The following is a 24,308-nucleotide window of genomic DNA, read 5'->3' as shown; positions in this document are numbered from 1 at the left end:
TGTCTTTATCGTTTACATCTGTAAACCACATCCTCTAGCGCAAAATCTAGTTGTTTTCTTGTGTTTATCATTTATGTTCATCTATTTTAACCAGTTCTTTGACCAAATATAAGCTTCTGGTGGTTCCTACAAATGGTGCTAGCAGAAGCTACAAGCTAACACTGGCCAATAATGCTAATCCTAAATTACATGACACAGCTTTGTAAAATTAAAAATTCTGATCGGTCAATCCCGTCACTTTTTGCAAATATTTTGTGTACAATGATTGCTCTATGTTCCTTGCAACAGATTTGCTAATGCTAATTGTTTCTTAGCAGTTAGCACCGATTTTAAATCCATATTTAAGTGTTTAGACCTACTCTATCACTCTTCTCTATGATTCATTAAATATATAAACAACATCCATATCCTTGTGGGCAACTTACCGACATAAACCGCCGTTCCTTTACGGGCGTTCCTGTGTTTGAATCCCGGTTAAAGGACTTTTCCCGATCCCGCCCCCTCTGTTATTTATAGTAATATTAAAGGCAAAAACACCAAAAATAATTCTTTAAAAAAAGAATATTGTATTCACAGACTGGTTTAAAGAAATTAAAAGAAATTAAGTTTGCTTAAAGAAATACATGCCACATTCTATTGATTCATAATTGTCATCTCTTTTCTGTCATTCACCAAAGATATAAACAGTGCCATTGTTATATTTTATTCACAGACTGATTTAAAGAAACTTAGCCTAGCTATGTCAGCTCAGAAGAAATGAATGCTTAAAAAAAAATTATACAGCACATTCTTAAACATCCTTCCTTAATGACAGTCTTGATTCATCCATCACACGTTTTTCTTTCAGTCTGAGTCACAGCCTGCCATATGCACAGGCTTTGTGCAGTGACATCATAGGTTAGCAAAAGCGCTAAATTACACCATGAAAATGAATATTCCAGACGGCAACACTAGTAGACATTTCGTAGGTGGAATAATGATTCAGTACTTCCATCACAAATCCATCAATCACACGATAACAAATGTGCAGTGCATATTAAAACGAAAACATAGTGGAAAAGACTTTGAAAACAGAACAATACCTGCACGGCTGATTATCTGGTTTTGTACACAATCTATAATGAGCAAAGCATATAAATATTGCATTGATATGGATCTTACATCTATGGTGTGAAAGTGAAACACAACACTTCTCTTTTTCAGTTTATTCATAGACTGTTAAGTGCAAGATACCTGGCCACGGGCTAGTAGATCTACAACTTCATGAAGATATCAAAACCACTCGTTTTGCATTACGATTACACTTTTCTTTTGATTATGTGTAAATAAGAAGGCTGTCGTGTTAGAAATGTAGTGTGAGAATGCTGTACTTACCTGTGTGACCTTAGTTTTGTTAGAAGCCATGTCAAAAAGGTCATCTCTTTAGATATTTTACTTCTGTTTTGAATATAATTTGCCTGCATGGCTGTGCTTTTTACATCCTGCAGGAAACAAAACTTTGTTTTGTTCTATAAAACAGATGGTATGAGTAGAAAAGTGTCATGACAAGAAATTTTCTTGTGCACGTATGACTGTAACAGATGCTTATGGCCAACCATTGCTCAGCTGTCATTTCATTTAAGTTTGTGGGACCGAATTGAAGTATGCTGACAAGCCTTTACTGAAACGCTTTCGGCTAAAATAGTTAAAACTGTTTATAGAATCAGGGCTGGTGGCTCGTAAGTTGGCTATTACTGATGCAGACCTAAAAAAGGAAAGTTTATCTGACATTATTCTGCACTCTGAAAAGAAAAAAATGTTTATTTTGAACATCATCTTGTCATTTGCAAAATTAAAAAATAAAGTCAAGAACCGTTAAAGGTTATATATGCATTGCATTACATAAATTACATAAAACATTAACATACATTACTTCATAATGACATGAAGAATCAGAAAAAGAAGAAATTCCAACAGGGATTTGGATACATGCTTTTATAAACAGCATTGTTTTGTTTTGTTTTTTTCATCGGTACAATATAAGAACAATATTCTTAACATATTTAAGAATAAACCTAGAACATAAAAATGTTGTGGATCCCCATTTACATTAAACAACTGTAAAATGACTTTTTACAAAAATATCAAAAAGCTTTTTGAATTAGTTTTACAGTAGTATTTGACAAATTCTGGCAGTTTGCAATGTACATAGACAACGCTGCTTAAAACAAGACAGTACAGGGCGCATTTGATTGGTTGTTCAAGCAAAACGGCTCATAATCGAATTAATTTAAGCTTTGTGTTAAATAGACTCACCGGTAGAAGGCAGTAAGGTTGAAACTGATACCCTGTGCTTGTTAAACTGTCGTATTTTACCATTAGGGGGCAGCAGAACAGCTTTATAAAGTGCCTTCCTGTTTCATTTTAAGCGGCAGCACTTGAGCAGTGTCTAACTCATCATAAATGCTATTTATAAACAGACAATAGAAGCGTTAGAACTCCATGATGGATCAAAAGATCAGTGGCTTGTGCACAAAAAGCTCTGACTGTTTTTTGTCTCTGACATGTATTGTATACTCATGCAAATTAACATGAAATGAGACTGACATTCCCTTTTAAACACACTTACACTGACATAGAAGAGGCGTAAAGACAAACAACTGTACAACTGAAAGCCACCAGTAATAAAATGCTCAAATGCTAAAATCCTTAGAGTTTTTCACATCATCTTTGATTCATTTAAGAACATTTTATATTGAATAAAAGCAATTTACATTATTTTTTTAACATGAAAACAGGGCACCATAATGAACACACAAAACAGCTATATTTACAGTAAGATACAAAATGTCTTAAACCCAGTCTAGATACTGAGGCTATTGGTATTTAGCTGATAAATATGTAATGATTTTATAAAGACAGTGTGCTTTTTTGTTGTTACTACAGTACCTCTGTATGTGCGTGTGTGTTTAATTTTACGCGGGCATGATTCAGACGTATGTGGCAGTGTAATATAGAAGCACTCCGTATCTGGCCTTATTATCCATAGCAAACTAAATCAAGTCTTTAAGCAAGATATAATTTAACAGTATGAACTTTTTGAACAGTCTTCTAGCATCTCATGTTTCCAACAAAGTAGCTAACAGGCTGAGATTTGGGGCTAATCCGACAACAAATCCTTGTTAAATTGGCAGTGTGAAGTGTATGCCCACTTTATTGCCTACAAACTACTGAGCATATAAATTAAATTGCCTAGCAAAATGCAATCATGTACGATTTTTTAACTTTTGAGGGCATTGGCAATTTCTTGGCAAGCAGAAAGCACCCATTAATTAATTGTAATCCAAATCATTCTGGACTTTCCTCACAATAACCTCCAAAATATTAAAGAGATGAAAACTACCTCATGATTTACTCACCCTTAAGCCATTCTAGGTGTATGTGATTACTTCTTTCAGATTAGTACAATTAGAGATATATATTAAAAATATCTTTGCTCTTCCAAGCTTTATAATGGCGGTGAATGGGTGTTGAAATTTTGAAGTCCATTAAAGTGTCCATCCATCATAAAAAGTGCTCCACACAGCTCTGGGGGGTTAATAAAGGCCTCCTGAATCAATTGATGCATTACAAATTTCCTTTTAAAACATTATAAACTCTCACAATCTCTAGTCATACTCGCATTCACAAAGAATGGAGTTCCAGCGGATAATGTAGAACATAGCATAAGCTCCAGTAAGAATATGCTAGTCTCGCGAGAAACAAATCTTGTTTACAGAAAAGGAAAACCAGTCTCTTCTTGGCTTATATCTGATATTTTTCTTTACAAATCCTTGTTTTGTATTTCTAATTTGTTTGCCACTTCTCATCTGCTGAAACGGCGTTCTCTTGTGAACAAGCTAGAGATTATAAAGTTTTATTTTGCTTAGAAAAAACACAATGATTTGCTTTAGGAGGCCTTTATTAACCTCCCGGAGCCATGTGGAGCACTTTTTATGATGGATGGACGCACTTTATTGGATTTCAAAATCTCAACACCTATTCACTGCCATTATAAAGCCTGGAAGGGCCAGGACATTTATATATATATTTATATATATACAATATATCTACAATTGTATTCGTCTGAAAGAAGAAAGTCATATACACCTAGGATGTCTTGAGGGTGAGTAAACCATGGGGTAATTTTCATTTTTGGGTGAACTATCCCTTTAAGAGCATAACTGAACTTTAATTTTTGAAGGACATATTCTGTAGAAAATTGCATGGTAGCATTTTAATGGTCTTAATATATCACTATAAGCTTGGCCTTCTCACATGAGAAAGTTATGGTACCTAATGCCAGCCAGAAGTATGTAATTTATCATAATGTCTTAATAAATGTGTAAAATACCCCAAGACACCAAAAGTAAGGTTAGATTATAAATAGCGCTGATGGAAACTACCCCTCAGCAACTTCATTATTCATTGCTCCCATTAAAACCCTCTGTGTCTTAAAATCCAAAGTCTGGTATTAGAAATGTATTTCAGTTTGAAATAATAATAATGTGCGTTTAACTCCTTTAAACTGTCAGTTTGTCCATGTTTATATCATCTTCATGTTGAACTTTCGTGCCCCTCCTTGACCCCCGCTGGCGGCGGGACCATCTACTTTTCTGAATGAATACTCAACTGAGAAATTGTTCTTGTGCTGACCTCGTCCTCGGCTCCACACAAACAAGAGAATGAAACAGAAAAGCACAACACCCAGAAACATAATACAACCCATTGCTGTGGACACCAGGATGGTCTTGAGGTCCAATGTGAACTTGAGGAAGACACGCGTGTCGTTTAAATTTGTGTCATTAAGGTCACCAACATAATAGGTGCGATTGGCTGCCAAAGCACCATCCAATGGCAATCCACTGACTGTCAGGGTGGCAAAGTAGGTATCGTTTCCACCAGCATTGCTTGCTATGCAGATGTAGGTCCCGGTGTCTGTTACTTGGGCGTAGCGGATCTCCAGTGTACCTTCAGGCAGGACAATCACTCGCCCAGTACTCTTGGTAGTAATACGCCGGCGCTGAGGTGAAATCCAAAAGATGACCGGAGTTGGGTCTCCTTCCGCTCGACATACAAAAGACACAACCTGGCCTTCACGTGCCGTCAGCTGTTGCAGCTTCCGATTGCGAATTTTAGGCCGCTGACAGGTGAAATGGTCAAAGAGTGCAGAGTCCGAGAAGGTACTGAGTGCTTTTCCTCGCAGTTCAACGGGTGTGGCACAAACTGGTGACTTTCCGTCAAAGTTGAGGGTTTTCCTACGCTGCAGGATCCACAGTAGGCGGCAGTCACAGGACAAAGGGTTGCCATCTACACGCAACGTCTCCAGCGTATTGACCGAGTGGAAGGATCCCTCCTCCAAAGTCACTAACCCGTTGTTTGAAAAGTTGAGCAATCGTATCTGCTGCAGGCCTCCAAGACCGTAGGGTTGCACTGATATCAGGTTCGTACCAACTAGGTGCAGTTCCTTCAAGCGGATAAGATCCCGCAAGGCCCAGGACTCGAGAACTGAGATAGGGTTGTACGACAGATTGAGGCTAGCCAAGTGAATTAGGTTGCGAAGGGCTCCTGTAGGCACGGTGGAAATGTTGGTGTTGGTAATGGAGAGCCAGGAAAGGTTGAGTCCTTGGAAGCTGTGTGGAGAGATGTACTCAAGGAAGGGCCAGTGGTCAATCTCAAGACCCCGCAGTCCACCAAGTTTGCGGAAGTTCTGCTCTTCCAGCGAAGCGATACTGAGGTAGCGTAATCGGAGAGTCACCAAGCCACGAAGGTAGGAGAGAGACTGTCCAGTTATAGAGGTCAGATTGCACCTCTCGATGGTTAGCTCCCGAAGCCCCACCAATCCCAGAAAAGCCTTGTTTGAAATGTACACCAGGTCATTATCGCCAACCTCCAAATTGCGGAGGTTCTTCAAGTCCTGAAAGGTGAAGTCCAACAGGATGACTAGTTTATTCCCACTTAGATCCAGAGTGGTAAGGTTGGTGAGACGTGAAAAGGCACCCATGGGCACGAGTTTAAGCTGGTTGGCTCGCAGACGCAACACCCTAAGGTTAAGCAAACTGGAGAAGGCGTTAGGCTCCAAAACACTGATTAAATTCTCACTCAAGTCTAGTTCCTCAAGTCTCAACAGAGTCGCCAAGTCGTTGTACTCCACCCAGCGCAAACTGTTGCCGCTCAGATCCAGCAGCCGTGTGTCAGCCGGGATGCCCCCAGGAATAGAGCCCAGGCGTTTGTTCTGGCACATCACGGCTCTCTGATGAGGGATACAGTCACAGCGCTGTGGGCAGCTTTGGCCATGTGTTAGGGATGCAGCGATTAGGAGCACAAACAGCCCCGGTAAGCTTAGGTGTGGACAACCCGCCATGCCCCTTCCCTACCTTACTGGGGCTGAATCACTGCACCTCACACCTAGAGAAAACAACACAAAAAACAGGTAGTGATTAACTGCAAATTTGCAACTCTCATCTACATCATTCTACAGCATTGTGAAATAAAGTAGCTGCCCGGGTCAAAAGATTACTTACAGTACATATGAGCATGACTACTACTAATGGTTTAGAAAACATATGTCAAAAGCTGGATAAAATATATTTGTGAAGACATAGCACATTTTCAGACTAGCATAGATAAACAATCTTGAGGTCAAGCCAATGTCTGGTAGTCAGTGCGCTGACATACAGTGCAACTGCGCTCACGGTGACCCGAGTTCGATCCCACTCCCCTCTCTCCACCATCCTATCTCATTAAAGGCCTCAAAAACTGCAATTCTAATGAATTAAGGAAAGGAAAGGATGTGTGGCCAAGTATGGTGCCTCATACTTGGAATTTGTGCTCTGCATTTTGCCCATCCAAAGAGCAGTTGGGGGTTCGGGTGCCTTGCTCAAGGGTCTCACCTCATTTGTGGTATTGGGGGTGGAAGAGAGAGCTAGTCATTCACTCCCTCCACCTACAATCCCTGCCGGTACTGAGACTCAAACCCACGACCTTTGGGTAACAACCCCAACTCTCTAATCATTAGGCCACGACTGTATCAAAATAAGACATCTTCACACCGAGATTGAGATGTCTGTCGGAAACTGAAAGTTGCACTACATTGTTTTGTGTTTACTGGGGTGTTTCTGCTTTACTATAAGCTCCACATACTGCGAGAGAGTGAATTTGCATTTTCATTCACCCAGCCTGCTATTCTTCTTGCATGGATCTGAATAGACAGCTGGATGATTACATTGCACCAAATGCTCATGACCAACATTTGTCTTTGTGAGAAAAAGGCCTTTAAAAATGTAAGCAGGCTTCATACAGATACTGCAAAATGAAATTCCAGAACTTTCAAGGACTTTTCAAGCACTACTTCTACTACTGATTTTTAACGACTTGAATCAGAGGTCTCACTTATCAAACAATGTCTTCTCTTTCAACTTCTAAAAAAAAAGATAAACTAATAAAAACATACTAATAAAATAAAGTGAAGCACATTCAAAGTATTACTTCTGAAGTATTACAAAGTATTCTACACTTTTACTATAGTATTTTTATTGTTGTTGTTGTTTTTTGTTTTGTTTTGATAACTGTACTGCCTTAATGGTTTAATGTTTTCTACAGTTTCACTCCGAATTCCTGATCTGATTCGCAATACGCGCTCAGAAGTCCCGAAGTGAATCCTATGATTTGCGATCTGTGCTCCGAAGTTCTGATCTAAATCAAATGATTCGCAAACCATTATTTTAGATCAGGACTCGGAGCATGAAGCACAAATCATTTGACTTAGATCAGAACTTTGCATATTGCGAATCATGATTTAGATTGGAACTTAAAATTGGGAAACATGTCAGCGCCGATAGCCTTGTGGGCAGCGTGTCGACATACAGCGCTGTTGTGCTATGGGCGTCCTGTGTTCGAATCCCGTCCCCTATCTCTCTCCCACTTTACTTTCTGTCAGTTCTAATCTGTCCTGTCGTAATAAAGGCAAAAATACAGAAAAAATAAACCTTAAAAAAAAATAATAATAATTTGATTTAAATAAATAAATTCGAGAAATGATTCACAAACCTGTTCTGGTTTAAAGCAAATGATTTGAGATCCGTGCTCCGAAGTCCTGATATGAATCAAATGATTGCAATACTCGATTTGAAGTTACGATCTGAAATAATTGTTTTGCAATATGAGATACGCAATAAGTGATCCGATTGGAGCGTCCCGAAACATTGAAACATTTTGTGGCGCAGTGATTCAACTGAGTTTTGAAAAGCTCCATTTCACTCTGAGCTTTCTAATATCATTACAAGTGATGTTGAATTTAAAAAATGAATGGCTCTTTTAATTTGATCTGGGTTTTGCTAGTAAATCGCTTTAAATTAATAACTGAAATTACGAGTTTAAATCATCTGTAGCAGTTCCAGCGTAAATGACTCAAAATGATTTAGCTCATCTGTTCTTCTCTTCATGTCTTCAGCCATGTTTACACAACATGAACTAGTATGATGTTTTTGAAAAGATGTGTGCTTACTGAATAAATTAAACACTTACTTCATAAAAACATTGTCTTTCAATAATTCAAGCACTTTTCAAATACCTCTTCAGGATTGTTGCTATTTTTAAGGGTTTTCCACTTTAAGTACCTTCTATGACCCCTGTGTAAGCCATTTAAAGTGTTATTTAAGGTTAAATGCAATATAAAACAAACTTGCAGCACCCAGCTATTTTCACTGAAATGGTGAGGACAAAAGTGTCATGAACAGTTCACACACATACAGGCTAAAATCTCAGATGACCGTCTTTAAAATCATGATTTCTTTTTTATCTTTATAAGCCAAGAAATAAATGCACTACATCGAGCTTTGAGCTAGACATGGCTTCAAAATGCTTTAAGATCATGCTTGATTTGTGTTTTTAACAACCCTTAGATATAAGAAAATATACATTAATGTTAACTTGCAATGGAATGGAGGACATCCCAGTCAGTGCATTCTGACATGAATATTCAGGCCCACCCTGGTGCTAAAGTTAAACATAATGAGACTTACCCACAGATCAGAAGTTTAATAATCCACTCCCTTATTACCAGGTTGTTATTGAACAGTGACATTTCCGATGTACCCCAGGCCAGCACAACCCTTCTTCTCCCTCCCCCATCATCTCTGGTAACCCAAACGCATGACCAGCCCCTGGTTCAAACCCATATCAGTTAACACTACGAAGCTGTCCAATCAGCACAGACCACCGCTTCAAACAAAAAGTGGAGTGCATAGAATCGCTATAAGACAATCAGCAGCGTGAGGTGAATAGAAAACTACACCTGACTATGACTCAGGTGTCAAAGCTTGTGTCACGGGTCATTATGTCAGAAAATCATGAATACTAATAATAGGTGATGATTAATACCCTGCCACTTTTTTCTTTCCACCCCCACTGTCTCTCCCCCTCATTAGCTGTCAACAAAGCATATTTCAACTGTTTATTAAATTTAACTGTCTTCAGCAAAGTGCTCTCATATGAATTTATACGTCCATGCAGATGTGCAATAACTCCAAATTGGAAACAAATACTGTAACTATACCACTGCATACTTAAAAAAGATATCACCCCCTTAAAGGGATATTTCACCCAAAAATAACAATTCTGCCATTACTTACTCAACCTCATGTCATTCCAAACCTGTATGACTTTTTCTGCAGAGCACTAAAGACATAAAACCAACATTGGACCCCTTTGACTTTCATTGTATGGACAGAAAAAAAAGGATATTTTTTAAAAATATCTTTAAGATTGGGAACATAAAAACGTATCTAAATACATTTTATTGCAATTTTGTCTTCCCCTGCATTGGAATTTAAACAGAGCTGACCTCGACCTGAAAGTTGTCAGGAGTAAATGAGAGACACGGCTACCTTTTTGCTCTGTTGTTCACCTCAGCAAGGTAGCATGTCACCTGAGAATCACATAACAGCTGTTAGTCGATACGTGAAGGGCAAATCAAGCAATTAGTGTTTATTTTCCCGTAACAGCTGTTGGGAGGCTGGTTAAATATAAAATATAAATACAAAATAAGATCAATGTTCTAAAAACAAACTGAGAATAGAAAAAAAAATCTACAGTAGACTCAAAAAAGTACTTGGGCATTTTAATCACATTTATAAATGTCTAAATGTCATTGCATTAGAAGCAAAATATCATCTGGTGTCAGGGTGATTCTTAGCATGTAGTTCATCATTAACCGCGTTCCATTTGACAAGCAAAAATGACTTATTTTTTCTCCTAACCTAACTTTTTTGGAAACACTTTGCTTATTTTTTTCTTTAAAATAAATGCCACTTGATTTGATTTGATACGGTGTTATCTTTAACTAAAACTACTGAAAATCATTTCTAGTAACTGAAATAACATGAAATATATTAGATGAAAACATGAAATGCAAATTAGAAATGTTGCCTTGGCACCTACCTAAAATAGTACTAAAAAAGTACTAAAATTAATAAACTAAAACTGGGAGATATATATAAAAAGCTCAAGCTAAACCCTTAAAGCTAAATAGAAATATTTACATATTCTACATGAAATGATAAAAAAGTACCTAAAATTGAAATGAAAATTAAATATATAGAAACAAAAGCCTTTTTAAAATATTAGAATAGTATAATAGTACGCTATAGTATGCTTTTGTCTACTTAACCAGATAATACAATAATAAATAACAATATAATAATAAACATTATTTTTCTATAGCACCTTTACAAGTAACATCTCAACGTGCTTCACAAGAATAAGATCAAATAAGGCATACAATTATACAAACAATGCATTTTAAATAAAGTGAAATACAGACAAAGATAAAATACCAAGTATAAACAAACCATCAAAAGTTTAACAAATTAATGGAAAAGTAAGACAATTACAAAAATATTTAGGAAAAAGCTACCCTATAAAAATAAGCTTTAACTGAAGATTTAAAAGAAACCCCAGATATTACGACTTGCATGAATTAATATATCATAAATTATTTCTCTTACTGAAATATGCAGTAGAAAACCCATGAAGGATGTGTTATTTTAAAAATCCACAGCGTTTTATCCATATTTTTAACTATGGGGGGCGCCATTATTTCTATGATGTAAAATAGGGCACTCGGTGAGCTAATAGTGCTACCTGTTGCTATTTTTACCGCAACACAACCCAGAATAAGCAAAAATAAAATACTGATACACTGACCACATTGTGTGGCTTTTGGCTGTATTTCTAGTAGAAGGGCAACAAGAGAAGCGACGGAAGTCTTCACTGCTTTCCTAGCAATAAGAAGAGGGGAAAAGAATGGGAAGATGCCTGTGGACGAATAAAACATCCTGAAGACACACGTCTTTGTTCTCTCCACTTTAGCCCTGATGCTTTTGAGGCTTTTAGTCGACCACAGCTACTAATAGAGCTTACAAACGGCAGAGACAAGAAACGCTAAATGCCATCCAGGCAGGATGTAAACATGTCGACGCCTGTCATGACGCCACATATCAACAGGTAGCGGCAGTACCTCACCGAGGGCAACCATTTTACAGAATCTAAATAATGGTACCCCCCCATAGTCCAAAATATTTATAAAACAATGTGGATTTTTAAAATAACGTAAACTTTCAAGGGTTTTCTACTACATATTTTAGTAAAAGACATAATTTACGTTACATTAAGCCAAACAAGTCTTAAAACACGGGGTTCCCTTTAAAAACACTAAGGGATTCTGCTCACCTAATCTCAAAAGTAAATTCCAAATTTTTTTGGAGCAATTGAAAAAAAAAAAAAACCTATCACCCATGAGTCATCTGCATAAAATTGAAAGTTGAAAGTAATCTTGAAAGTTGACCAAGAGGACAAAGGTAGATACTAAAAAATAGCGGCCCCAAAACCGATCCGATTGCACAACACCAATATTAGACCTGCAACCACCCATACCAAAAAAAAACTGCTTGTGATCTGAAAGACAGAATTTAAAGCAGCTTAGTGCAGTATCAGAAACACCAAAAACAGACTCCGAGCGAGTAAGTAAAATTGAGTGATCAACAGTGTTGAAAGCGGCACTGAGATCAAGAAAGATCAAAATAGAAAAACAGCCAGAATCAGAAGCGAATAACAAATCTTTAGTGACCTTAAATGCAGGCATTGTGACTTGGTTTAACAATTTGCTCTGATGAGACAGGTGTACTTTTTGAGTAATTTTTTGGTAGTCATTTTATGCAATCATAAGAGGCCTAAGATAAATGACTCCTGGAATCATACTATTTAGAGCTAGTCGGAGTGAAAGGAAATGAAAAACATAAAACATCTTTGAAGCACTGCTTGTTTTGAGAGTGAAAAACACTTAACTAGGTGGTGCTTGATGTTTCTGTCAAATCCGGGATATTGTCCTACATAAACAAGACCAGGTTTAATGATGAGAATGGAAAAAATAGCAGCATAAGCACAGACTGATATCACACAAACATCAGAGAGAAAACTCTATCTGGGTTGAAGGAAAAAAAACAAGAAACTCTTAAACAGATGATACAGACCGGGAGCAATTAAGGCAGCCTAGTACCTTAATTAGAGAGAAAGCACATTAAAAGGAATAATGAACACACACTAGAAAGGGGAAAAAAAAAAAACTCTAGGGCAGGTGCAAAAACTCGTGGAGGGGGCCGTGAGCTGAAGGGAAGTGTGTGGAGGCGTCAACTTTCCCATATATCACCACTGGATCTGCACTAGTTTAGTGCTGCTGATGGCACTCTTCAACTCACATCGATTTCAAATGCTGCCCACACATCTCTTTACATAACTGTACGAATCCTCCTCATTCTGTCTCTCGCTGCTCCGCAAGCCCATCTATCATCTGCAGCTCGGGGAAACCCGACAGTGGCCCGTGAGGAGACAGTCAGACAGGATGAAGCGGACCAAGGATGAAGAAGGGGCAAATGACGGATGCTCAGGGTGAATGTCAACTCCCTGGAGGTGCCGTCTCAAGAGGACGTCGTACTTCACAGAGGCGACGGTATCCTTGGCCAAACAAAAGCCGACAAGGGCATCGGCGTGTTGTTGGAGAATGTAAGTCATCAGAGACCAGGGACGTTCTCGGATTCAGACGACGTTTGGGAGTTCAAGGAGATGACGAACAAGGAGCAGGCACTGCGAAATGCTGACTTTATACATGCTGACTGTGTGAAGAACAAATGAGTGTAGCTTTAAAGCCATTTTGAGAACCTTAAAGGCCTTGTTTTGTTCCAAACCTGAACAGCTTTCAAACGTCTGTGGAACAAAAAATTCTAGATTTTGAAAAAGTCAATGTTTTTTTTTTCCCCATACATTGACAGTGTCCAAATGTTTTAGTTTCGAACGCCATTGAATGTAATTTTCAAAAACATTTTTCAAAATATATTCTTTTATGTTCCACAGAAGGAATAAAGTCATACAGGCTTGTAAACATGAACAAGACCAGGTTTGGTATATTGAGTAAATTAAAAAAAGACCAAAAAGATGCTACAAAATTTACACTCTTATTCGTTTATTAACTTCATTTAATGGCAATAATTATACTTGGGTGTCAAATGCATAAAAGTGAAAGTTGAGACCAAGTATATTTAAAAATTAACCAAGTAGATAAATGTAAATACTAAAAAGTAGAGGCCCAAAATCGATCCTTGAGGAACACCAGATTGTACAACATAAATATCAGTGTCTCGTGTTCCATGAGAGCTGTGTTTGGAGGGAGGGGAGTGTTTTTCTGAATGTGTTTTATGTATTTGCGCACATTGTTTGAACTATATTGTACAGCTGTGTTTTGCGATCAGGGCCGTCCCATGCATGGTTGCGATGTGTTCATTGTGAAGCTCAAAAGTTAGATTTTTTGTTTAATTCTTAAAAAAAAAAAAAAAACGCCATTATTTTATTTGAAAAAGTTAATCATTTTATTTTATTGACAACAATTTAGTTTGTCGTGTATATTTTTTTAATTCGATCAGATAACATTTTAAGCTGTCATATGGTCATGTTACAACATGCCCCTCACATGTTACAATGTACCCCACATACAGGGCATCGTCACTTTTCACTTCCTTTCTTTTGAGGTAAATAACGAAAAAACATATGCAGTGTAATTATGAAACAAAGCGACATATTTGTACTAGACAAGTGTGAAATTAACGTGGATATAAAATATACACTGAACCCCAAGTGGATTTACACAAACTAAGAAATTTAAAAAGTGTTGTGCCCCTCGCTCCCCTATATTTTGAAAGGCTGTGCGTTCGGCTGTACGCATAGACTGAGCCGCTTCAGACAGCGCACCAGTAACGCTTCAATGGACGAAAATGTAATGTATTCTTAAATTAGTTATAAAGTATTAAATGACTGTAAAGAGTTTAGCCAGATCCGCGTCATGTGCATCAGGTTTTAAAGAGACCGCGCTGCTTTTAAAGTGAAACCTAACCTGCTTAAGTTTGTCTTTGATGTAAATCAAAGAACAAAAGAAAAAGAGAAATCACTTTTGTGGCTTGAATAAAGATCCATCCAAGCTTATGCATATACATTTTAGAGTTTATGTTAAGATTGTTTTCAAATCACTTTGTTATACATTTCCTAAATGCCTAAAATTAAGAAATAATAGCTTTCAATTATACTGTAATGTTGAATGGCTATAATTAATAGGTAAAACTGAGGGAAAATGCTTTTAATAGAGACACCAGTAGCAGGGCAAATTAAAAACATTGTCATTTTTTTTTCTAAAAAAAAAAAAAAAAAAATGACCAATTGTTTCACTAGATAAGACCCTTCTTCCTCGGCTGGGGTCGTTTAGAGCCCTTTGAAGCTACATTTAAACTACATTTTAGAAGTTCAAAATCGGGGCACCAATCAAGTTCATTATATGAAGAAAAATCCTGAAAATTTCTTTACGACTGAAGACAGAAAGACATGAACATCTTGGATGACAAGGGGGTGAGTACATTATTTGTAAATTGTTGTTCTGGAAGTGGAGCTCTCCTTTAACACGCTAATTTTGACAGCACTAATATTAAGATTCCCCAAATTGTGCAGCCCTACTTCCTATTCCAGTTGTAGCACATAAACTGGGAAAGGAAGTATTTGAACATGGAAATCATGTCACCTTTAATAAAAGAAGGTTAAAAACATTCATGAAGCTTCACCTGATCTGGTCCATGAACAGGCATGCTAATCAGCTAAAAGCTAATGAGAGATGACATGCTTTTGTAGGAGCGGCGCAGGACAATCACACACAACTCTTGAGGGGATAGAGTGTCAATTGTGTTTCAGGGAAGACAGACAATGGCTCAGCGCAGCCTGGGAACATGACTTGTTTAACATGCATATTTGATACAGGTGAGAACAGAAAGGCCCTCTATGCTAACAACAATTGGCATTGCTCAGTTTCCTGATGTGATGAATTATTCAGATTATCACGGTGCATGAACATGACCTACTAGCACAAAGAGACTGACCACGGCTCCCAGATGGACCAACTCCAACAAGAATAGTGATGTACAGTATTGAGCATTTGCTCTTTTATTGGCTCACAATCCTGTGAATAAATTGACGGATGCTCTACTTGACAGATGCTTGGCACGGCGCTTAATGCTGGTTTTATCTTCGCCTAGAGAGTCGGGTTGGATGACCCGATCCCTGGCTCGAGCTATGGCACGGGAACTAGATAATTAGGTCAAAAGATAGGCTTGGTTCTAACTAAATATGGCCATCAAGACAAGAAAACGTAAACAGACAACCACTGCTGGCATCGTCTCCATGGTGTCGTTTTCTCTAATCAAAACTGTTTTGAATTGACGTAGCCAGGCCTAGGATGGATTACAACCCACAGTCATTTTTAAATAATTCAAATAATATTATTATTATTCAAATATACATATTTCAAATAGCTTAAATCTCTTTAAATATTTTATATTTTTTCCACATTCCATAATTTTGAGGACTTTTGCACATGTGGTTTGAAAAAAGTATGTGATGAAGGCCAAATCGCCTTGACCTTGAAAAACTATCCAGCTTTCGAGGAAGCTGCCATTTGGTTTCATTACTCGAACAAATGCTATTTACAGCCAATTTCCATCGACATATGGACAGCACAGTTTCTCCACAGGATGTTGATAATGACATTGAAAACAATGGCTGTTGGCCAAAAAAGTCACATGAATGTGACTGAAGAGAGAAACTGATGACGTAAGGCTCACCGTGTTCATGGTTTTGTCTGACTCACAGCCCCTCGGGCCACGTCTGACTCATTTACACAATTATAATTGAAAGTCTTCAATACGCAGCAGTACGAAAGTTCAACTTTGAGATGCAATCTAATGATTTTGTCATTAAAGGGCCATTTGCCTTTACTAAAGAATTATTCAATCGGCCTTTAACACAAACTTCAAGCATATTTATTTTGGCTTTCGTATTAAAAGGTTACGTTTAAAAAACAATCATTCAGAAAATAAACTAAATTTTATTCTTGAGTCACTGAAGTCTGTTTTCACTATAGAATAAAAAGTACAAGTAACAGCAACATTTTTCACACTTTTATTTAAGTTTATAGGTCGCAGTTCTGACTCGGAATTGTGAGATATGAGATATAACTTTGCAATTGTGAGGAAAAAAAGTGAGTATTATAAAATAAAATGTCTCAATTGCCCTTTTTTGCATGGTGGAAACAAAAGGAATTGAGAGACATAAACTAAGAATTTTGAGGAATAAGTGAAAATTGCAAGATATAAACTTAGAATTGCATGGAAACCCATTTCCGCCACTGAATAAAAAATAAAAAAGTTAATTGCGACTTTTTATCTTACTGACTTTTTTCCTTGCAATTTTGAGTTTACATCTCGCAATTCTGACTTTTTTCTCAGAACTGTGAGATATAAACGCCCGATTGCAAGTTAGTAAATCAGAATTGCAAGACATAAACTTTGTATCTCGCAATTCTGAGTTTTTTTCTCTGAATTATGAGATACAAACTCGCAATTGCGAGTTATAAAATCCAGTTCTAAGGAGAAAAAAAAGACTATGTTCACAGAATTGCGTATATATCTCACAATTCTGACTTTATAACTAAGTTATGAGTTTATATCATGCAATTGTGACTTTATTAATCAGAATTGTGAGTTTATATCTTGAAATTCTGACTTTTTAACTCGCAGTTGTAAGTTTATATCTCACAACAAGTCAAAAAGTCATTATTTTTTATTCAGTGGTGGAAATGGGCTTCCATAGAATTGTACAGTGTCAACTCAAAATTGTGAGGAAAAAAATCCAAATCTCGCGATCTTGATTTTTTCCCCCTCACAATTGTTTTTATCTTGCAGTTTTGAGTTTATATCTTGCAATTTTCTGTTTACATTACAATTTTGTCAGAATTGTGAGAAAAAATTGTGAACTATGCAATAAAAGTCTTATTTTTTAATTCCATTGTGAAAATCGACTTACTTAAACTAACTTACTAAAACCAATTCCTAAAAATTCATTCAGGAATGCAACACAACACCTGTCTTTATGAGTGAGTCACTGAGTCATTCATGGAAACTGACTCAAAAACACTGATTCATTAAGAGATTGAACAACTTTCTTTATGAGCGAATCACTGAATCATTCACTAAAAACAATTCCTTGAAGACTGATTAATTTGGGGAACTAAACAAGTGGCTGCCTTAATCAATGAATCATTGAATCACTCTTAATGAATTTGTTCAATGACATATTCATATATATTTTTATTTAATTCAGGAAAAGAATGTCTAAAATGTAAGTTATTCAGTAATAAACGGATAGTTCACCCAAAAATGAAAATTACCCTATGATTTACTCACCCTCAAGCCATAGGTGTATATGACTTTCTTCTTCCAGAAGAATACATTTAGAGTTATATTATAAAATTTCCTGCTTTTTCCAAGCTTTATAATGGCAGTGAATGGGTGTTGAGATTTTAAAGCAAAATAAAGTGCATCCATCAATCATAAAAAGTACTCGAGTCAGCCCCAGGTAGTTAATAAATGCCTTTTGAAGTGAATCCATGTGTTTGTATAAGAAAAATATCCATATTTAAAACTTTATAAACCATAATCTCTAGCTTCCGCTAACTGTCTATGCACAGAAGCAGAACCGCAGTGGAAAGAGCAAAACAAAACAACAGTCACAAATTAGAAGTACAAAACGAGGATTTATAAAGAAAAATGTCGAAGGATTTTTATATAAGCCAAGAGGAGACTAGTTTTTCATTGCTGTAAACAAAACTGAGCTCTCACGAGACTAGAATATTCTCACCAGAGCTTACGTTACACCTACATCATCTGCTGGAACGCCACTCTCTCGTAAATACGCATACAACAGTTAGTGGTAGCTAGAGATTGCGGTTTATAAAGTTTTAAATATAGATATTTTTCTTACACAAATGCATCGCTTCACTTCAGATGGCTTTTATTAGAGGTCGATACACTTTATTGGACTTTAAAATCTCAACAGCCATTCACTGCCATTATGAAGCTTGGAAGAGCCAGGAAATGTCTTTAACATAACTCTGATTGTATTCGTTTGAAAGAAGAAAGTCATATACACCTAGGATGGCTTGAGGGTTAGTAACATTTTGGGTGAACTGTCCCTTTAAGGTCTTAAATTTATGGCTGTTATAAAAGAAAACATTGCAAATACTCATGTTTTCCAAAACTCACTAAGTCACTGGATGAAGTAGCTCAGATTACAATGATGGTGGACGTCAGACTCCATTATGCCATGACTCATCAGATTTAACGAGGAGCGACATCCCGGAGAGCTCAAATCCTGAAGCATCTCCAGATTTACAGTAATCTCTCGGGCAAATAAAATAATTAGTGCCTATGGTATCATCTTTAAAATGTCAAAACGCACACCTCACAATATTTTCCACCAAACATAAATGACCTTCCGCTGCGTCGGTATTTCACAATATCGGGTCCCCTTGTAGTTACGCAGCGGCTAATGAGTTCCACTGGGTAGTTCAGGTCCTAGCAGCACTGCAGTCAGCATGCATGTGGACAGGGCAGTAGCAAAGTAGGTCAGCCATGTATGGCACCCCTGGCATTTGGGCACAGCCAGCAGTACCCGTAAATTAACATCCTCTCTGTAAGCCCCTCCAAATTGAGACACGCCACTGACAGGAGTGCCGCCAGTCACTGGATCCTCAGAGCAGAGGAAATAAATTAAGAGGATTACAGAAATGGCATGAAGATTGTGATTACACACGAGTGCCGGGTCATAAACAGCAAACGTTTATCACCGTGACTCAATGCTATGCAGTTGACCAATAGCTTGGGATAGTTCACCCAAAAATTAATTACTCACCCTCATGTCGTTCCAAAACCGTAAGACCTTTGTTCATCTTCATACACAAATTACAATATTTTTTTGAGTCTGCATAGACAGCAACGTAACTGACACATTCGAGGCCCAGAAAAGTAGAAAGGAGATCGATAAAATAGTCCATGTGACATCCCCCAGAAAGAAAGAAAGAAATACATATCATAATATTTAAAGAGTTTGGTTCCAAAACGCGATAAACGCCTTTTTTTTGGAGTTCCTGCCAAAATAAGTATTGTAACTGGACGGTATTAAAAAGGCAATTTTACGCAAAATGCGTTCTTCTGTGCCACCTCTTTATAAATTTATTTTATTAATACTGATTTCATTTGATTGGTAACTTATTGTTATTCTGTTGTTTTAATTAGAAATTTTATAAATACAAGCTTAAAAAATATAATTTTTAAAAAATTTGACATAAAAGATGACATACTTTTAATAAAGTTTAAAAAAATGCCATTACAAAGGTAACAAAATTCCCCTTTAATTCACTTTAAGGAGTCAAATATCACCTCGTAATGGGAAGGCTAATTTTTGATCAGGTTTTTTGACTATTGTTTGGAAGGTGCTCCTAAAATGTTAACTGTCCTCCTAAAATTTTGACAAGTGCTTCTAAAAAGAAAAGTAAGCGTAGAGCCCTGATGGATTTATTGCATTTTCGAGAGATGTATTGCATGTTTTATTGCATTTATTTGCATTTATTATTTATTTTATAATAAATCTTTGAAAATCAAAAACTGGAATGGAATTTTTAAATGTTATTACAACCTAAAGATGCGAAAGTTTGAAACGGAGAAAAAATGGTTTTCTTGGTAAAGAAAACACATTTTTACTCTAATTAATCGAAATGCGTTTTGGAACCAAACTCTTCATTTATTCATCTAGATTGAGATGCCAGTGAAACCCTCAAAAAAACTACCCAGAGATTAATTATCCTAGATGCATATTACTCAAGTCACTTTCTTAAAGAAAAAAACACCAGGAACATAAATGAAAAAGCAAAAACCATACTTATGCAACAAAGGACGCATCTAATTATGATGCCTTCCGCTCTGAACCTCTCAAGATACTTATCCTAACTGCCAATTCATTGGCGCAGTTGACTCTTGGGGCCAATTACACGTAAACACACGGCGATAAAATTACAACGCATTCCGTCAGGGCGAATATAACACTGAAGATGCGTAAGCTTTTAATTAGACAGACGAGAGAGCTGAAGAAAGGCAAGCATGAAGCCTGGCATTGCATGAGAAATGTCTTCAGGTAGTGTTGGAAAAGGCCACGACCTAGCTAGGTCGCATGGCGGAGGTTGGACGCCGTCCTGCGGTCGTCTCTTTGGCTTGAATGGATTAGAAGACACCCTTCACTGGCTGGCATTCTAACCCTGTCACATCGAATCACTTCAGACTGCCAGGCTACTGCCTAGCGGGTTAGCCTAGCCTTTCGTTAGAGTGGATTTTAATGTACACCATGTGATTTCAGAATCAGTCACACACAAAAACACACATATATGCACATAATGAGATGACTGTTCGCTAACTGTTTTGAAGCATGACTTCCTTGTTTAGGAAGTCCAGAATGGATTAGCATTTATGCTGCCTTACAAAACATTTTGGATCAGTTTTACTTCCATGGGATCATCTGAAACATCTTTTACTCACACGGTAACTTAGTGCACTGCTATGCTAATGGCCTAATAGATACGCTAGTTGTTCATTTAGTCAGAGCGTGACCTCTGGTTGAGATTGGCAATCCTTTATTGCTAGTTGCAGCAGCTGCAATGACAATCAAACCCTCTGGCTGTTGGCAACCCGTCTGCTGCCTCTTTGCAACATCATCGCCTTTAATCAATGTTCTAGCTGCTTACAAATCAGCGAGAGCAATTAGACACTATTAGCTGGAGTTATCAAGCACCAATGAGAGCCGTTTCTTATTCTCCCGCTGCGTGAAAGCTGAAGCTGAGTCTTTACCTCAGTAATTTACCCTGTTCCTCCCAATTATCAGAAGCCCTTTGGCAAAAAATAACACAAATTCTCTTCTGTTTCAAAAACTAACAAGCTGCCTATATAGGCAGAATCTTAGCAGTCATACTATCTCTTATGTAACTATTTCAGAGTGCACTAAATAGGCAATAACTCACAAAATAGGAGAGAAATGTGACTCGTTATTAGTTAGTTATGTTGCTAAGCATAATGTAGGCATGAAATAAACATTCAAGCTTCATAAAATGATGGTTGAACCACTATCACATGGACTATTTTAACAATGTCCTTACTACCTTTCTAGGCCTTGAACATGTCAGTTGTGTTGCTCTGTATGCAGGGTCTGTAAGCTCTTGGATTTCATCAATATTATCTTAATTTGTGTTCTGAAGACGAATGAAGGTCTTAGAGGTTTGGAACAACATGAAGGTGAGTAATTAAAGTTGTTCACTTCCAGATCAAAATCTGACAGAAAATGTACTCACCCCCTTGTCATCCAAGATGTTCATATCTTTCTTAGTGGTAAAGAAATGATGTTTTTTGAGGAAAACATTTCAGGTGTTTTCTCCATATAATAGATTGCTGTGGTGCTTTGAGTTTGAACTTTCAAAATTCAGTTTAAATGCAGCTTCAAACGATCCCAAATGCGGTTGTAAACAATCCCAGCTGAAGAAGAAGGGTCTTTTCTAGTGAAACGATCGTTATTTTCATTAAAAAAAAATACAGTTTAAATACTTTTTAATCTCAAACGCTTGTCTTGTCTTGCTCTGCCTGAACTCTGTGTATTCTGGCTCAAGACAGTTAGGGTATGTCAAAAAACTCCAATCGTATTTTCTCCCTCAACTTCAAAAATCATTTCAAAATCATCCTACATCACTGCAGAAGTACAGACACAGTCTTTGCAACATAAACATGCAAAGAAGATCAAACACCCTCAATAAAAAAGGTAAAACAGCGATATAGGATGATTTTAAAGTTAAGGGATAACATGAGATGGGAGTTTTTCGACATACCCTAACTGTCATGAACCGGAACAAAAACAGTTCAGAGCGAGACAAGACGAGCGTTTGACATTAAAAAGTATATAAATTGTATTATTTTAATGAAAATAACCGATTGTTTCGTTAGATAAGACCCTTCTTCCTCGGCTGGGATTGTTTACAACCGCATTTGGGATCTTTTATAGCCACATTTAAACTGCATTTTGGAAGTTCAAAATTGGGACACACTGAAGTGCACTATATGGAGAAAAATGCTGAAATGTTTTCCTCAAAATACAATTTTTTTTTCCGACTGAAGAAAGAAAGACATGAACATCTTGGATGACAAGGAGGTAAGAATCTGTACATTTTTGTTCTGGAAGTGGACTTCTCCTTTAAATGACAACATTTTTTGACTACCTGAAGACTCAGAAGAGCCTGTGTCCTGTAAAATACAACCTCTGTATGCAGCTTACTATGTTTTTAGACAGAGCATCAACCAAAAAAGGCTAGGAATCCATAAAGTGGCAGTGAGAATGGAATGACATCTATAAAATTGCAGTTTCAAGTGTGTCTTGAGTGTTTCGAGGTTTTGCTGTTGAAATGCATGTCAAAGAATAAACTGCTTTTAAAGTGTCTCAGAATCAATGGTTGCTCTAATCTCTGTCTGACACTAGTTGAGTTCAACTGCCTTGAGAGGTTTGAACTCTAGGACTGAATTGCAAAGATGAAGCCTGGAAAATACACATTGATCAAATCAAACGCACACACTCTTGGCTCACTTGAGTGAATTAAAGAGAAAGGTTGTAACTTCTCCTTGACTAGTTTTTATGCTTTTCTCGTGGAAAGTTTTGAGAGCTTTTGACAGAGGATTTACAGTATACACTAGAACACGACTCCATGCATTCATCACTGCATTCAGTCGGCCTATAAATTTGAGAACACGGTGACAACCATTTGACACCAGGTCACCACTGACCCCAGCAGCTGTTGCGGGATAATGAGCCTGAGGTTAAGTTTGGAGTGACTCGAGTCAAACTGGGTTCCTTGAAAATACAGGTCCATATAAGCTTCATATGTCTCAGCTTGAGTTACAGACAAAACATGGGACACCCATTATGACATGCAAGTGGAAAAAGTCCTCATGGAAAAAGAATCTAGACATGCTTTTGATTGGTGGTGATTAATTGAAGTCAGCTTTCACCTAAAACTGAAATTAAAAGATAATTGATACTGGAGATATTGTCACATGTCACATTAGGACTGCAATATGGAGTCCTTATTATAAAAAGAAATATATATATATATATAGATAGATATATATATATATATATAGATATAGATATGTTTTTTTTTTTTTTTTTTTTTTTTGAGATAAAGTTGCAAAGACAAGAGATGCAATCATAAGAAATAAAGTGAGATTAAAAACTCAAATATGAGAAAAAGTTGCAATTACAAGAAATAAAACTGCAATTATGATATAAAGTCATAACTGTCAGCGGCAATGACAAGAAAACAAAACAAAAGTCACAACTGTGAGACAATGTCAACTATGAGAAAGTAAAAGTTGTGATATAGTCACAATTGTAAATTAGTGACACATTGTGAGATATAACTGCAATTACAAGAAAAAAATTGGCACAATTGTGAAAGCAATTAATATCAATTTATGATGATCAAATTGTGAGGTACATCAGTCCCAGTAACAAGAAAAAAGTTGTAATTACAAAAATAAAGTTGCAATTTATTATATATAGTCACATTGCGAGGTATAGAAGTTTCAATTACAAGAAAAAAGTTGCAAGTACAAAAATAAGGCTGCAATTTATGATATTATCAAATTGTGAGGTATATCAGTCCCAATTACAAGAACAAAATTGTAATTACAAAAAATAAAGCTGCAATTTATGATATATAGTCACATTGGTGAGATATAAAAGTCCCAATTACAAGAAAAAAGTGCAATTACAAAAAATAA

The 24,308-nt window shown here is 36.9% G+C and overlaps 1 protein-coding gene and 1 pseudogene across 1 annotated transcript in view; both read right to left on the bottom strand.

Moving 5' to 3' along the window:
- Positions 1 to 611: 611 nt before the first annotated feature.
- LOC127153379 (leucine-rich repeat and immunoglobulin-like domain-containing nogo receptor-interacting protein 3) lies at positions 612 to 12,858 on the bottom strand (annotated as a pseudogene).
- The window catches only part of lingo3a (leucine rich repeat and Ig domain containing 3a), a 46,078-nt gene continuing 25,785 nt past the window's right edge, over positions 4,016 to 24,308 (bottom strand). Inside the window, exon 2 of the mRNA XM_051094621.1 lies at positions 4,016 to 6,426. Coding sequence (XP_050950578.1) covers positions 4,565 to 6,382 — 1,818 coding nt within the window. The 5' untranslated portion in view covers positions 6,383 to 6,426 and the 3' untranslated portion in view covers positions 4,016 to 4,564. The remainder of the gene's footprint in view (positions 6,427 to 24,308) is intronic.

The sequence above is a fragment of the Labeo rohita genome, chromosome 22 (assembly GCF_022985175.1).
Source record: "Labeo rohita strain BAU-BD-2019 chromosome 22, IGBB_LRoh.1.0, whole genome shotgun sequence".
Taxonomy (NCBI): domain Eukaryota; kingdom Metazoa; phylum Chordata; class Actinopteri; order Cypriniformes; family Cyprinidae; genus Labeo; species Labeo rohita.
Note: the sequence above shows the minus strand (reverse complement) of the source record. Positions and strands in the feature narration are given on the sequence as shown.